This window comes from Saccostrea cucullata, unplaced genomic scaffold (assembly GCF_032062105.1).
Source record: "Saccostrea cucullata isolate Sc308-1 unplaced genomic scaffold, CSIRO_AGI_Scuc_v1 ctg4610, whole genome shotgun sequence".
Lineage (NCBI taxonomy): Eukaryota > Metazoa > Mollusca > Bivalvia > Ostreida > Ostreidae > Saccostrea > Saccostrea cuccullata.
This window is the reverse complement of record NW_026920154.1, coordinates 137,860-152,875: the sequence shown is the minus strand read 5'-3', so window position 1 is coordinate 152,875 and position 15,016 is coordinate 137,860. Positions and strand designations below refer to the sequence as shown.

General features: G+C 33.2%; 2 protein-coding genes across 3 annotated transcripts; both read right to left on the bottom strand.

Annotated features, from left to right (window-relative positions):
- Positions 1–1,012: 1,012 nt before the first annotated feature.
- LOC134244231 (heat shock 70 kDa protein 12A-like) lies at positions 1,013–7,793 on the bottom strand. 2 transcript variants are annotated; one of them, XM_062726494.1, is made up of 5 exons: positions 7,678–7,793; positions 4,362–4,664; positions 4,037–4,255; positions 3,347–3,506; positions 1,014–2,204 (listed from the first exon to the last, which is right to left on the bottom strand). In XM_062726494.1, exons 2-5 carry the CDS (start codon positions 4,653–4,655, stop codon positions 1,162–1,164), a joined length of 1,716 nt encoding a protein of 571 aa, XP_062582478.1. In that variant the 5' UTR covers positions 4,656–4,664; positions 7,678–7,793; the 3' UTR covers positions 1,014–1,161. The 2 variants fall into 2 exon arrangements, with proteins under 2 accessions (XP_062582486.1, XP_062582478.1); XM_062726502.1 differs by lacking the exon at positions 4,037–4,255 and having other exon boundaries at positions 1,013–2,204.
- Positions 7,794–11,859: 4,066 nt separating this feature from the next.
- On the bottom strand, positions 11,860–14,341 carry LOC134244264 (uncharacterized). Its single transcript, XM_062726527.1, has 3 exons — positions 14,304–14,341; positions 13,121–13,285; positions 11,860–12,787 (listed from the first exon to the last, which is right to left on the bottom strand). The coding sequence occupies exons 1-3, from the start codon at positions 14,339–14,341 to the stop codon at positions 11,860–11,862; spliced, it is 1,131 nt and encodes a 376-aa protein (XP_062582511.1).
- Positions 14,342–15,016: the final 675 nt, after the last annotated feature.

Here is a 15,016-nt window from a genome sequence, read left to right as displayed (position 1 = left end):
TTTTTCCATAAAATATGAAATTTTCACTTAATTTTGTAAGTTCTATGAAATTTTATCGTAGATTTTACATGAAATATCCAAATAAATGAGGCATTGAAAAAGACGTCAAAAGGGGGGAGGGGTTTCTTTTTCCAACATTCTATCAAGTTTTGCCCCTGAAAAAAATGGTATAGACCTAAGAAATGTTTAAACTGGCTACAGAGAAATAATATGCATCCAGAATATCTGTCTTTTAATGTCAAAATATATTCAGAGAGAAAAGGGATACACAGATAATGTCGATTTGTAGTCAAGGTGTAAAAAATTAATCGCGTCAAAAAAATGATGTTGATCATGTGTGTAGATATTGAACTCTCAAAAGCAAAGTATACTGGCACAATCAAGCGAGAATCTCTCCAAATGTATAAATCCATTTGGAATATTATATTTATTGAAAGCCGCTGTTCATGACATTGTAGAGTCGTATAAACAAGGCGGGTTTAAGTCCTTACTCAGCTCCAGGGAATCTCATCCAAAAAAGTGCATGAGCTAGAAGAAGAGGACATTGAAATAAACAATGACGTTGTCGGACGTCATGAAACTGAACAGCGACGGCGCCGGGTGATCATATAATGTCGTTTTTTATTTTATAATAATTTGGAAAATAATAAACGTATCAAGCTAAAATTTTCAACATTTCTTTATTTTTTGTTGTTTTATGTTCCATATAAATTGTGAAAGCACAGACTACATAGTACTAATTTTATAGCCTCAGTCCACGAACTTTTTGATAATCCCTCGTATTTCTCCTTAGGTGTGGTTCGTTATTTAAACAAACTTTAATCCCAGGAATAGTTTTAGGCCATTAAGTAGATATTGGTTGAATATTGGCCCAGTTGCTCTAGAGGAGAGGAAATTACAGCTAGACAGATAGACGCCGGATAAATGTGATCACAAAAGCTTCTATGGTCCAAGTGAGCTAAAAAGTTTATTATTTTTATTTAGCAGTATAACAATCATTCTACTTCAAAGAATGTTGGAAATAAGAGAAGTTGGAATAATTCATATGTATCGAATGAACAAGTTTCAATAAAAAGAGAGAAATCCAAGATTATTTCTGAATATGGAATCCCAGTAATTGTATCCTATATGTGCATGTATCATTGACAGTTTCTGATAATTTTAAGAATTATTTATATACACAACTCTTGAATGACCTGTGTTTTTACAAGAAATCTTGGCTTCTATTTCTGTACCACTAAATGACATTTGCACTTCCAGATCATCTTCTTTGTTCGTATCGAGTGATGTTTTTCCCAGCAAGAAACAACCTTTATCTGTTATATAATTTGGAGAGTTCTCCCTTGAGGCGTAGACGTACAAACCAGTAGATTTGGAATTCGATCCATATTTCTTTTCGGACTGTATTTCCCCTACAATCATAGATTCATCTGCTTCTATATGAATATCAAACACATTGTTACAATATGGTTCTCCATCTACGAAAGTCTTACTATCTTCTGGATCAACTCCCTCAATAAAGGGACGTCGAAATTGAATTCCGTAGGTGAATTTCGCGATTCTCTCTCGAATAAGCAATGGATTATGACCAAAAATTACTGCACCTTTGAGAACCGAGAGTCCAGCTTCTTGTGGAACAATTAAACGTTTTGAAGGAAACCTTCTTTTCATTTCGTTTTGAAGTAATGGGGATTCTGCATAGCCACCGATGAGCAGAATGTAGTTTACATCCTTAACTTTGTTAGAGCTAAAGATGTTTGATAGGTGACCACAAATATTGTTAATTGACTCATCAAAAAGAGAAGTGACAAGATCTGGATAAAACTGCATTTTATCTGATATCCATTTAATTTTGTCCTTAAACTCGTCAATTTCAGAGGTAATATCGCTTAACGATTTACCGGGATTTTCCGCTTCAAAGGCATCTTTAAATGATGTTGGAACTTTGAATGTCACTTTCTTCTTCATGGTATAATTTATTTCTCTTTTTTTCACTTCAAATTCGCGGAGCAGTTCCATGAAATCATATTTCTGTTGATTTTGAAAGGCCTTCATTACTTTGTCGCCGGCAATTCTTTCTAAAATGGTTATAAATGCGTCATCTACATTTGTACCTCCCCAGTTTCCCCCAGTTGGCCTGTTAATCTCGCGGACTGATTTGTCATCTTCTAGAACCTCATGTACAGTAACATCTACTGTTCCACCTTTCATGTAAATAAATATAGAATACTTTTAATCATGTTGCTATCTAACTGTGTAGGGGGTGGGGGATGGGGCGTCTGTATGTCTTTGAAAGTACAGAGCATGTGTCAAAGATAGTTTTTAATCATTATTTAACCTATTTTAATATACGAGCAGAAAAAAAAATCAATACTAAATTAGTACTTTAATACAACTAAAAAACTCTACATGAATTATTCAAAACGAAGAAAGTTAAAAAAAAAAATAGGTGTAAATTATCGAAATGAAAAATAAAATAAGTCGCTGAGAAACGGATCCTTAAAAACAAAATTATTATAAGAATAGGAAATGGGAACCTACACTGTAAGTCAAGCATTCAAATACTTAGGCAGCATAGTTTCCAGGCCAAGGTCAACTGTTTGCTACATGTACATGTAAATTGCTGACACGGTCGCATATTTAAAAAAAAAATAGCAACATAGGTGGTTGTTTGAATTCTTTGCTCTTGCAATTTGCAACATGTAAAAAAAATCTAGAAAAATAAATAAATTGAACCTCTTATGGGAAGTATCACGCTCTATCTACCGGAACTAAAAAAATTACCTGCCAAGGAATTTGGTGTTCGATATCATTTAGACATATGATGGAGAGTGAGTTGCGAGCGCCAAATGTCGAGGTACACAATTGTAAGGAAATATTTTAAATACTTTATTCAAAGTATGTGTAGTTTAACTATTTTCGCAACATCCGTATATCGATTTTCTTACATAAATATTTAGGCGTGTTATATACTTATTTGCTTGGATTCTACATACCATTTCTTAAGCTTTACACCTTGATTAATTGTAATTTCAACATTTTTCGATTTTCACTTTCAACATTTAACCGACGATTTCCCTTGGCGACTGTTTTGATTGCATTTATTATAATGATCCACCCTTGGCCCGCTGAATATAAGGAGTTGAATGAATCAAACTAAAAAATGGTTTGATATTAATTTTTTAATAGAAATAAAGATAAATATCAAGGTTTAGATCGTTAAAAATCACAAATATTATGGATCAAAAACACCAGTCCCGTTAATTTATTTTGGATGCTTAATCCAGATATAGTGTAGAATACTCCCTGAAATGCATTCACAATGACACTTAAAAAATTTACTTACCACCCGCATCACACACGATGTAACTCGATCCTGCTGAGAAAGCTTCGAAACTATCCCCCAACTCTCCAAAAGTCTTCTTGTGAATTGGAAGATGTTTAACAAATAGCGCTGCTGCCTCTGGTTCCAATGCAATTACGAGTTTGTCGTTTTCAATACCAGCCTAAGAATATAAATATATTTAAAATCATCATATTTCAATTTTAAGCCATTCCAAACCATAAATTAAAATCCAATCAACCTGACATCATTGACAGCTGCTTTTTCAATAAAACATAAGCTGATAAGCTGACATTTCCTGTCACTGTGACAAGATGTTTCTGAGCATGTAATGATTTTTTTTACCATTGACCTTGACTTCTATGTTCGATATAATTTTAAAAAAAAAATACTTTTGATGACTTTGAATAACATATAATAAGACGTTCATATTTAAGACAATATGCCATAAATAATGACAAGCCATCCACTAGGACACCGAAATCGGGGGGGGGGGGCTGAATTCTTTGAATGTTGGTTTTTATTCATATACATGTATTCCATGTAGATCTAGGCATCCCATGAATGTATAATGTGTCTTCTGTATAACCAACGTTTCAAACAAAATGGAAAGCAAAGGATAAACATTACAGTACACAGAATGTTACCTTTTACAGTACCAAGTATTTTTGTTTTAAATATCCACATTTTTACCATTTTTGCTGCTTGACGCATGAAAGACTTTGCTGTATCTGTCCATATTGCTGGCACTGTTAATACCCATCTAATGTCATCTATAGATACGCCAGTTTGTTGGAGTGTACAGTCTTTTAACAGTTCATCTTTCAAGTATTTGATAGCACATGAGAAAACCTTTAATGCCGGCAGTGTCTTTCCGTTTTCTGATTCCAGCAGAAAATCTGATTTCAGTGTCTTCAATGTATATAAAAAATATCGTGTTACATAGGCATACTTATAATGATGGCTAAACAAGAATTTTAATTTTTCACTGCATGGACTTCTCCTCGAAAAAACTTACCATTTTATCAAAAAGCTGCATTTTGAACCTATGGAAAAAGTACCAATCACTCTCTTGTTTTTCAGCTGCCAAATCTAAATATAAATCCTCTGCTGCAAATCCAAATTCCTCGAACTCCCCCTCTGGGTTGAAAAGAATGCTTGTTGCTGTTTTATTAGATCGAAGATTACTTGCTGTCCAATTTCGTCCATACACGTTGGTTGGATCTCGCTGAAAATCATTTCTTGTAGAAAATGCAAAGCCGGAATATGTTGTACCAAAATCAATAGCCGCAACAATCAAATAATCAGTCATCGTCAAATCCTGATTTTTAAATCCTTAATTAGTCATGGTAGTGGAATAAGAAAAACGAATTTAGTCTTAACAAATTATCCTTCTTATATTCCCTTTAATAATATTCCTTTAAACTTGAATAAATAAACAAGACAGTAAATAGGCTACAAATATAACGCTCATGGCGCAGTGTTTTAGAGCGAGGGTTGTAAATGTACTTTTTTAGAATAAACAAGCCGGGTCGAATTACTTGACAGGACGTGGTTACATTACATGTAATTCAGAGAGTGTTTAAACTGGACTCACTCGTATATAATGACACGAAAATTATCTCTCATGGCCACACGTCCCGAAAGTATGTCTTCACTTGCAACCTTCTACATAGAGAATAATACATACCCTTTTCCATATAACATCCTGTATCAGCTCGAGACACCAATATCAGCCAGAAGGCCGAAGGCCCGAGGGCTGATATTGGTCGAGGGCTGCAGCCCTGCAAATCCATATCAGCCCTGTAGGGCTGATACGGCTATTGTGACGTCAGGTATATCATATATGCAAAAATCCTGTATTTATTACTAAGTATGCAATAAATATAATTAATATTTTCCTGTTATGAGCAATATATTCCCGAAGAGACAACGTAAGCAAAATAACCAACCAGATTATAAATATTATTCATGATCTTTTTCCCTCCGAAATCTTTCATTATTTTAACCTATACTTTAATTTCATCTTTCCGTGATTCTTGCATTTAACTTTCTTTATATGTATTTCTTTCCAAATTATGCTATAAATCTGTTTGTATACTGTTTAAGTCCCTTTCGAGAATTTTTCACTCATATGAAGACCTCACCACTTGCTGGTGAAGGCCATTAAACAGGGAGGGATCTTTTCGTGCCAGCACCTACTTCGAAATGGGTCCTCCGATTGCCACAGTAGGATTCAAACTCGCGATGGAAGGATCTACTCCTTACTTCGCGACTCTAGAGCAGACGCTCTAACCACTGCGCCACACGCGCGACCCCGTGCGAAAACCCATAACTAAATTATTTGCTGCAAGTTACCATGCAGCAATGTTTCCCGCAAGCTTGCAGCAAGGTTTCCATATTTAGAAAATCCAATGTTTGCGGCAAACCACATTTGAATAAAATGTTTGCTGCATTTACTTCCTGCAAACACCGAGGCTTTGTATAGATTGTTATGCTGCAAGCTTGCAGAAATGTCTGCAGCAAGTTTGCAGCAGTGATTACTACATACAAACTTGAAGCAAATTTTAGCAGTAAGTTTGTTCTACAATTTACCTTTCCCAGGAATAACAATGTCACGATTGGTCATATTAATATGTATAAATAATTGCTGAGTCATGCTTATTGAAATCATAATCCTAGTGTAAGATTTGGACAACAAAAGGAGGAAACATCAGAATATACAGGAAACAATCTACGATCGGTCACAATGGCATGTTTAGCTTCAGGTCCGATTTCTATTCCTGTTCGCTGCGCTGCGTCAAACTTGAACCTTACGAAAGTAGTGACTGTTCCTGTGCCAGCATTAGAAGTGAAATCGAAGAGGCATATGGATGAGACTTAAAAAAAACAATGTGCTAGGTCAACATTGGTAAAAGCACGGCTAAGCACACTCAAATTTTTAGCCCTTATTGTTTCATCTCTTTAAAAAAAATTCTCGAATGTTGCGTAAAATCAGCAGGCAATCAGTTAATCCTAAAAGACAGGTTCTCGATATATTTTCTAAAATAATATACTCCATGGTAAGATAAAATTTAGAAATAAACATTTTACACAACACATTTAAGTACTATAGTATGGGGAAAACTAGCTTTTCAAAAACAACACGGTCATGTTGGCCATTATGATATTGGTCTAGGTTTTGGACTTCAATTTGAGTTCAAATGTGAAAGAAATTTAAAAGGAGAAATTATATTTTTTAAAAGGGGAAAAAGAATAGTATAAGGTCATAATAATATAGATTAGGTTATGGTCCATAGGCATACCTGCATGAAACCCAAGACGTTTGACCAACTTTGAAATCATTACCTGTTTTACCAATTGCAAGGATGACAAAATTTATCTATTTTCAGTGCCAGGTGCTCAAACGTTGAAAAGAAAACGTATTATTATACCTCATTATAAATATTCTAAACAACGCATTATTTGATTGGTTCTAAGTTATCACGTGATCGGGCCGTAAAACTTCATATTTCCCGGCCGTCGGCACGCTTTTCCTCATATTCCACCTCTTCGGAACACCTAATGTATTTTCCCGCAATATAGTTCTCGTTCGTTGAACAAAAACTCCCGAAAGAAGTAGACGTCACAATAGCCTGGTTTACGTCACAAAACTTATGATAATGTGTTGAACAAAGGGTTTTATAGTAACTTTACGTAAAAGGGTAAATGAATTTGTGAGAGGTGCCGAATTTGAAAGTTTATGTTTATTTCAAAGGTTTTGCTTGTTTCGGTATAATAAACAATTCATTGCATGAATGTTCGGGAAACACATGAAGACTTATTCAGCCAAGAGATATATTTTCATCTCGGGCGAAGCCCTTGGGGAATGTGATTTTCTTGGCTGAATAAGTCTTCATATTTCCCTCACTATCATGCAATAAATGTATATTAGTGAGTTTTCAACAACGTAGATGTAAATAAAAGGACCTTCAGTGAGAGGTTATCAAATCTAGGATCTGTTACACCACCACCATTGCAAAGCAAAAATGATTTAATCAAAGTTGATTTTTTTGTATAGGTCTATGGCTTCTGAAGATTATTGTTTTTTATATATTGATACACTATCAATGCCTATTTCTTAATACTTTGATAGTATAGATATACATGTATTTTTAAAGATACAAAAACGTATTTTAATATATGTATAAACATTGTTCCGGATGTCACGTTATATATACACCTGTACACCACGGATTTAAATAAAAGCTGCTTTGTACTTTAAACTTATAAATCTCAATTTAAATTATTTTTCTAATGTCCATAGAAAAATATCTAATAGATGTTCCACTTACGACTGTTTGATAACCGAAATAAATCCAAGAAATTGTGTCAGTTTCTAGAATATCAAAATGAAAACAACATACATCCAAGACATTGTGTCAGTTTCTAGAATAACAAAACGAAAACGAAAGTTAAGATGAGTAGTAATCGGTTTTATTCAATGAATTCGTTATTCATCCCTCAATCACGGCGCACCATGTGGAATAATACATGCGCATTCACATTATCTGTGCCTACTTGTAGCATATAGGAACATTATTCTACCAAGTTACACTTTGAGTGTGTGCCGTGAACTTAGTAGATTTTTTTCTAATTTAGTAAATGTATAGACAGCTGGGTATATCATGTATAATATATATTTATTAAGTAATCTGTGATGGACAGATACTGAGATAGCTGAGATGTACAGTTGTATATATGTTTTATCATTGTTACATGTACATGTAATATCTGGAAAGATGCCAAAAAGCAAGACTGCTACAACTACAGTCGCCAAAGGCCAAAGAAGCTTCAAAGAAGGAGACAGCAACCAAGAAGGCCAAAGGATATAGAGAAAGAGTGTAGCATTTATTTAGTAATGAGGACGTCGCTGACGAAAAGCCCCTTCACAACTGGCGCACGGGCACTTCACATGACTTTGTGATCGGAATGTTTTAGATTCGCATGAGCTCTCCTATACACTATACGTTGCACGATGTCTCGCATTCTTGCGGTTGCCTCCTATTTATCGCCTCGCATTTCTTTACACTTGATTTCATTGTAGAGCAGTCATATGATCTCCCATGCAACGACTTGAAATAGTATGCTTAAAAACTGAAGCTGAAAAAAAAACAAGAAATATTAGTAGTTTTATGGCAAGGGGGGGGGGGGGGTTGACAATGAATTTGGATGTTATAAGCATATAACTTCTCCGCTCATAAAAATTGATTCTCCCAAACAGTTGAAACGTACATGCTTTGATTTCAACTACAAGGTGCATGCGGTAAAGCATATCCCTCTATTTATGCCTACATGTATCATTGCATCAAATACTCATGTATGCCTCCTATGAGAAATATCAGCCTGATAATGCATTAAAAATAACCAAACATAGATATGCAGATTTGTCGCTTATTTCATTTAATTGAATGGCATAAAGTTAGCTGCAGAACTGTAGCTCTCCGAAAAATATATACTGATAGGAGGGGAAGTCGGATCCCCCTGACTGAATTTGTAGAATTATTAAATGTATATATGTATACTGAAGCAAATAAAATATGCAATATGGATATAAAGATTTGATTGTTTATTCTTTATTATTTGTATACAAGATTCTTTTTATATGGAAATTTATCACACTGTAATGATGTTTTTTTTTTTCTGTTGAATAGAGAAACGCATCAAATTAATGACGTCATACTGTAGATTGGCAAATATTTACGATGCCTTCAATTTCGCTATGTTCGCGATTTATTATTATTTTTTCCGCGAAATTAAATCCATCGTAAATTTTATTGTTTGTTTTTTTAGCTTTTAAATGCTTATACGAAATTTTGAATTAATTTCTTGCAGCGTGAAATTTAAAACATCGCAATACTTAGTATCGCGATTACCTCAAGGTTATCTAACTTACTGGAGCTCTTTTGCGAGAAAGTCGAGAAAGTTTTTAATCTCGCGAGATTTCCGGGGCATAAGTTTGTTTACACTAGAGACGAATCCAAGGTGAAATAAGCAGCATGCCTAAAGTTCATTGTATAGCTGAGGGGTGCTCCTCTGATAACACTAAATCTTAACATTTATCATTTCATCCCATCCCAAAAGTCGCGAGTTTTAGAAAGAAATGGCTTGATTTAATCAGAAGGGACGGCCTAGAAGAAAAGATAAACAAAAGTGTTAAACAAAACCCTGTTTGCGACTTGAAGCACTTAGTTGTTTGTTCAGATCATTTTGTGGATGGTAGACCGACTCCTGAAAACCCGTACCCAACACTTTTCAGATATAACAACTATAAGCGTTCAAAAACTACACGCAAAACAAATAACTCTGCATGCATCCCCACCAAAATCACTAGGTATAGTCCTAACATTAATCAGGTTTTGCACGCAGGAGAACCTCTGGCTGACATCACACCAGCTGTAAATATCAAACTTGTAAAGCAGGATGCCTTTGTAAAATCCAACGTCTGTTACCCATATGTAGCAGGCGAGGTGGAATTACAGTCAGAGAGTTTGAGCCTAGTGCCCATGATAGTAATTGAAAAACAAGGTAAAAAAATAAAATGAATTTGTTCATTATTAAAACCTATAATTACTAAGTTAATTTTTTGGTTTGTTTGAGTCAACTGTAAATAATTCCATATGGTTCTTTTGCATTAATTTTAGAAAATATACCACTTGACCATTGCTATTCGTCAAATGGGTATATAGATGTTGACAAAAAAAAAAAACAAATGTATGGAAGAAAAAATTGAACTTCTTAAAAACAAAAATGATCTTTTGGAGGTACAAAGATGTTGTTTAATTTGGTTCATATTTTGGTTTGGTATTTTGTTCTTTTATGAGAAAGAGTTATCTAAGTTACTCTTAATTCTCCTTTGAGTTTTTTAGGAAGATATATCTATATTTACTTCTTTATTGATTTATTGTTATCATCTGTTAATTAAATATTTTGTTTATTTTATTTTCAATAAATACCCTCCATAATTTCCAAAAAAAAACTTGTATAATCTATTTCATCAAATCAATACAGTAAAACCATATTAATTTTTTCTATAAACTTAGCAGACTTAATATGCAAAGGTAACATTATATATTTTATATCATTTTATCTATAAATTTATATGATTAAATGCTATAATTTTATTAAAAAATGAATGTATATGCCTCGAACTAAATCAAACTGCAATTCTTTCAGTCAAACTGTACTAGATTGACCAAAGAAAACAAAAATCTGAAAGAGGAAAATCTGTCACTAAAGAAGCAACTTGAGCACAATGCAGAGAATCTAAGAAACATGTTAACTTCCAAAATAACTGAATCAGACAAAACAGTTAAACATTTTCTTGGACTTCCATCATTGGCTTTCCTACTAGGATTTATTAACACTGTGTCTTTGCTCTTCAAAAATGTCAACTCCTGGAAAGGTTCAAGAAAAGGTGGTGAAAAGGTGTGGCAAACCGAGAAACGCCGAAAACCAGGAAAGAAAAGAAAACTTAGTCTTAAGGAGGAGTTTATAATTATTATGCTGAAACTTAGACTTGGATTAGACAACATAACTCTATCAACTCTGTTTGGTGTCTCACTCAGTCAAATATCAAATATGTTCACTACTTGGATAACTTTTTTATATCAATATCTTGAGCCAGTTCTTAAATGGCCATCAAATGAAAAGATAAGAAAACATTTGCCATTAAGTTTTAAACTAAAATATCCTGGAACAACGTCAATTATTGACTGTACTGAAATTTTCATACAAAAACCGAGAAATCCTAGTGCTCAAGCTGCAACTTGGAGCAACTACAAGAGTCATAACACTTTGAAAGCCTTAGTTGCCATACAACCTAATGGTGCATTTACTTTTGTCTCGAATCTTTGGTCGGGTAATATATCTGATCGTAAAATTACAGAACTTAGTGGATACTTGGACAAATTACAATATGGCGATGAAATCATGGCAGATCGTGGTTTTCAAATTCGAGACCTAGCGATTCAAAAGGGAGCGAAGTTGAACATGCCTCCATTTACAAGAGTTTCTAACAGAAGCATAAAAGGAAGAGTTCTGACATCCAAAGAAATTCAGGAAACACGAAAAATTGCATCAGTTAGAATTCACGTTGAGAGGGCGATTCGAAGATTAAATTCCTTTAAACTACTAGGACAAATTCTTCCACTTAAACTTAAAAACATTTCATCTCAGATGCTCAGAGTAGCTGCTGCTTTTTGTAACTTTTTACCCCCTCTCGTGAGAAAGTACAAAGCTTGAATAAAATGTTTATAAAGGAGATACATGTAGCTAGCCCACAGATAGCCATGTTTGTTATACTAACTTGTCATGTTTTACTGTTTGAACATAGGGTATTACTGTTAATGTTGTATGTAAAACAAATATAATTCATGATTGTTTGTTTTTATTCATTGTCACTTCTGCATACTGACAGGATGACATAACAAATCTATGTTCAAAACTTAGATAATCACATACCGGTACATGTGCACTTAGTTGGATAAAATGGAAGGTAGTATATAACTTTCATAAAAAATTTTAAGCTTTAATACAACATTGTTCCATAATGCTTCATTGAAAAAAGCTCTTTCAACATAAATGCCCTTGGTAGTGTACAGTACAAGATCACAATATGGTGCCTTACAGATCCCCATTTGTCCTAACATTTGAATGTAGTATGGGGAATTTACATTCTGTATCAGTTCCATTTTTCCATTTGATTCACGAAATGAGGGAAGTTTAGTCAGAGCTTCCTCAGGTGTCAAATCTCGCATTGAAAATGGACATTTAATTTCGAGTACACCTTGCTGACAACATTTACACTTCACAAGTCCATCGGGGGATGCTCCTAAATAAGGGAACTGTGGATTTAAGTGAAGTCCTGTTTCTTCACATAAAAAAGATGTGTGCAGATTGAACATCTTATCAACATACTGAGTTCTGGCAATGGCCTCCTTCTCGATGCCATATTGAGTTGCCTTGGTAGTAAAGTCTCCATACTTCCCAAGGCAGGATTTTACAATGCTGTTGTTTTCTTTACCTCCTTTATAATGGTAAGCTTTGTAAAACATAGATGCAGTGAGTCGCCCAAGTCTTTGATACTTCCACATTTGATTACTACTTTGACCGAACGTGCCTTCTCTGATTTGATCCTTATATTTATGTGTATATTCGCAAAGACTACTGTATCCAGAATCTCTAACCAAATCGACTGTGTTTTTAAAATTATCTCTTTCGATGTCCTCTAAATCTGAATCTGAATCAGATAACGTGTATAAGGCAACACCAGGAACTTTACAGTTTTTCAAAAGTTTCACCATGTCTTTTTCGATCCTTTTTTTATCAAGTTGATCCTCTGGAATTGGAAAGTATCCATCCTGATGTGTAGGCCCATCAGAGCGTGCTGTAGTGACATCAGCTCTGCAAAAGAATTATTACATGTAGTTATTGAATATACATGTACGCAACTAACATGGCTATTTAATACACTTATACACAATTATTTTATAAGGATGCTTTCATTGAAATTTAAATATCTGACTTAATTTCAAATGACCCAACCCTACACCTATTTTTACAATTTTCTCTAGTACATATATATCATATTCCCTTGTAAAAAAAAATCTCTTATTATAAAAATTTGTCAAAATTAATCAACATCAATTTTAAAAAAATTAAATATTTTAAACCATGTAATGATGTCTTATTTAAATACTTGTAATAAATATTAAAAGTCATATATTATTGCTGTACCTAATATCTAAATCTTCTACAGCCACTGGCTTGCAAATGCGTTTTGGAGCCGTCCAGTAAGCTGGTACATCAGTAACCGATGGACCAGCACTGTCATGAAGATCGGTGCTGAAGGTCAAAATTCCAAAAAGTGCAGCTGCAACATGTTTACATGATCCATCACCCCTGAAATAACATTATCAGAATAAAAACATTTCTTTCAATTAACTTTAAAAAAAAATTTGCAGAGTTATTATCAGACATTGATATAGGCAGAAACAATGTTTGGCTTGGACATTATGAAAACATTAAATTGAAATTTTTTTTTTATTGTTTATAGTACATAGATGAACAATTCCATGCTCACGACTTTTGTCTATTTCTAAAACAAAAATTGTGAAAAACTGCCTATAAATATCTTTTTTTTTTTTTTAATTTATTTATTTTCATAACAAACACACAAATATACAAAACCTTTCACACATCCTTTCATACATGTTGGAAAAGAAGACACTGACTAAGTATATTAACAATAATTAGTCAAGAACATTTTCAAAATTTGACACATTAAATAGACATTTCCAATTGGACCATCTTTTTTTATAAAAAATATTTTCTGACAGCTTTTCTTCTAAAGTATAGTAATTATATAGAACTCTCAAAATATCTTTGAAAACAATACAAGAGTTGTTTCTGGATTGCTGAAATAAATTTTTCTTCACTAACAGAATAATCAAGTTTATAGCCACATGATCTTTTTCAAAACTACCAAAAATAACAGTCTTTACATCAAATTCAATTCTTTTACCAGACTTTTGAAAAATCCAATCTGACAGTGCCAGCCAAACCACAGAAACTTGTGGACAGTAAAAAAATAAATGTTTAATTGTTTCTGGTTCTTGTTCACATATTGAACAAAGTGGAGAATCTTTAATTTTAGACAAGTGTAAGTATTTATTTGTACCTAAAATTCTATGAATAATTCTATAATTGAACCATATCAATGCTGAATCTTTAGTTAAGTATTTCAAGTTTGTATAAATATGTTTCCACTTAAAATCAGATTCCAACTTTAAATCAATAGCCCATTTGTTTTCACAAATAGGTCTGTGCTGTATTTTAGACATTAAATGATCATAAATATTTCTGGATCCTTTTTTATTCTGACAAAGTATTTTTAAAAATTCAGGTTGGTATGGTTTACCATAAGTAGTTTTTGACAATTGTTTGACATTTGGCCATGAGTATAAAACTGCTTGCTTTAGTCCCTCATAAGTAGTGAATGGCAACTTAACTAAATAATCATTTGTGATACTTTCATAACTAATAAAATTGCCTTCTGTATCAAATAAATCATGTACTACATGGAACCCCTTTTCATACAATGTCTTATAAAATACACATTTATTTTGAATCTTTATCTTATTATTATACCACAATGGTTCTAACAATATATCTACATCATGAAAATTAAAACTTTCTAAAAATTCAGCAAAATAAAGCAAAGTTTCTTTCCAAAAAATATTTTGTATGATTTTTGCCCTTTGTTTACAATATTCAGATCCAACCTGACAAAGTTTATTAATATTACAACCAGTAATTTCAGAAAAAATGTTTATCCAGTTTGAATTATTTGTAAATATTCTTCTAATCCATGTTAATTTTAGGGATTTAATAAATGTTTCTATATTAGTCATTCTACATCCACCTCTCTCAAAGTCTAACTGTAACGTTTTTCGGGATATTTTGTCAATTTTATTTCCCCATATGAATTTATACAGAGTTTTTTCTAGTTGCTGTATCCACTGCACACTTGGTTTTGGAAGACAAATAAATAAGTGTGTAAACTTTGATAAAAGCAAACTTTTTACTACCGTTATTTTTCCTAAAGGTGAAATATTTCTTTTAGACCAATGA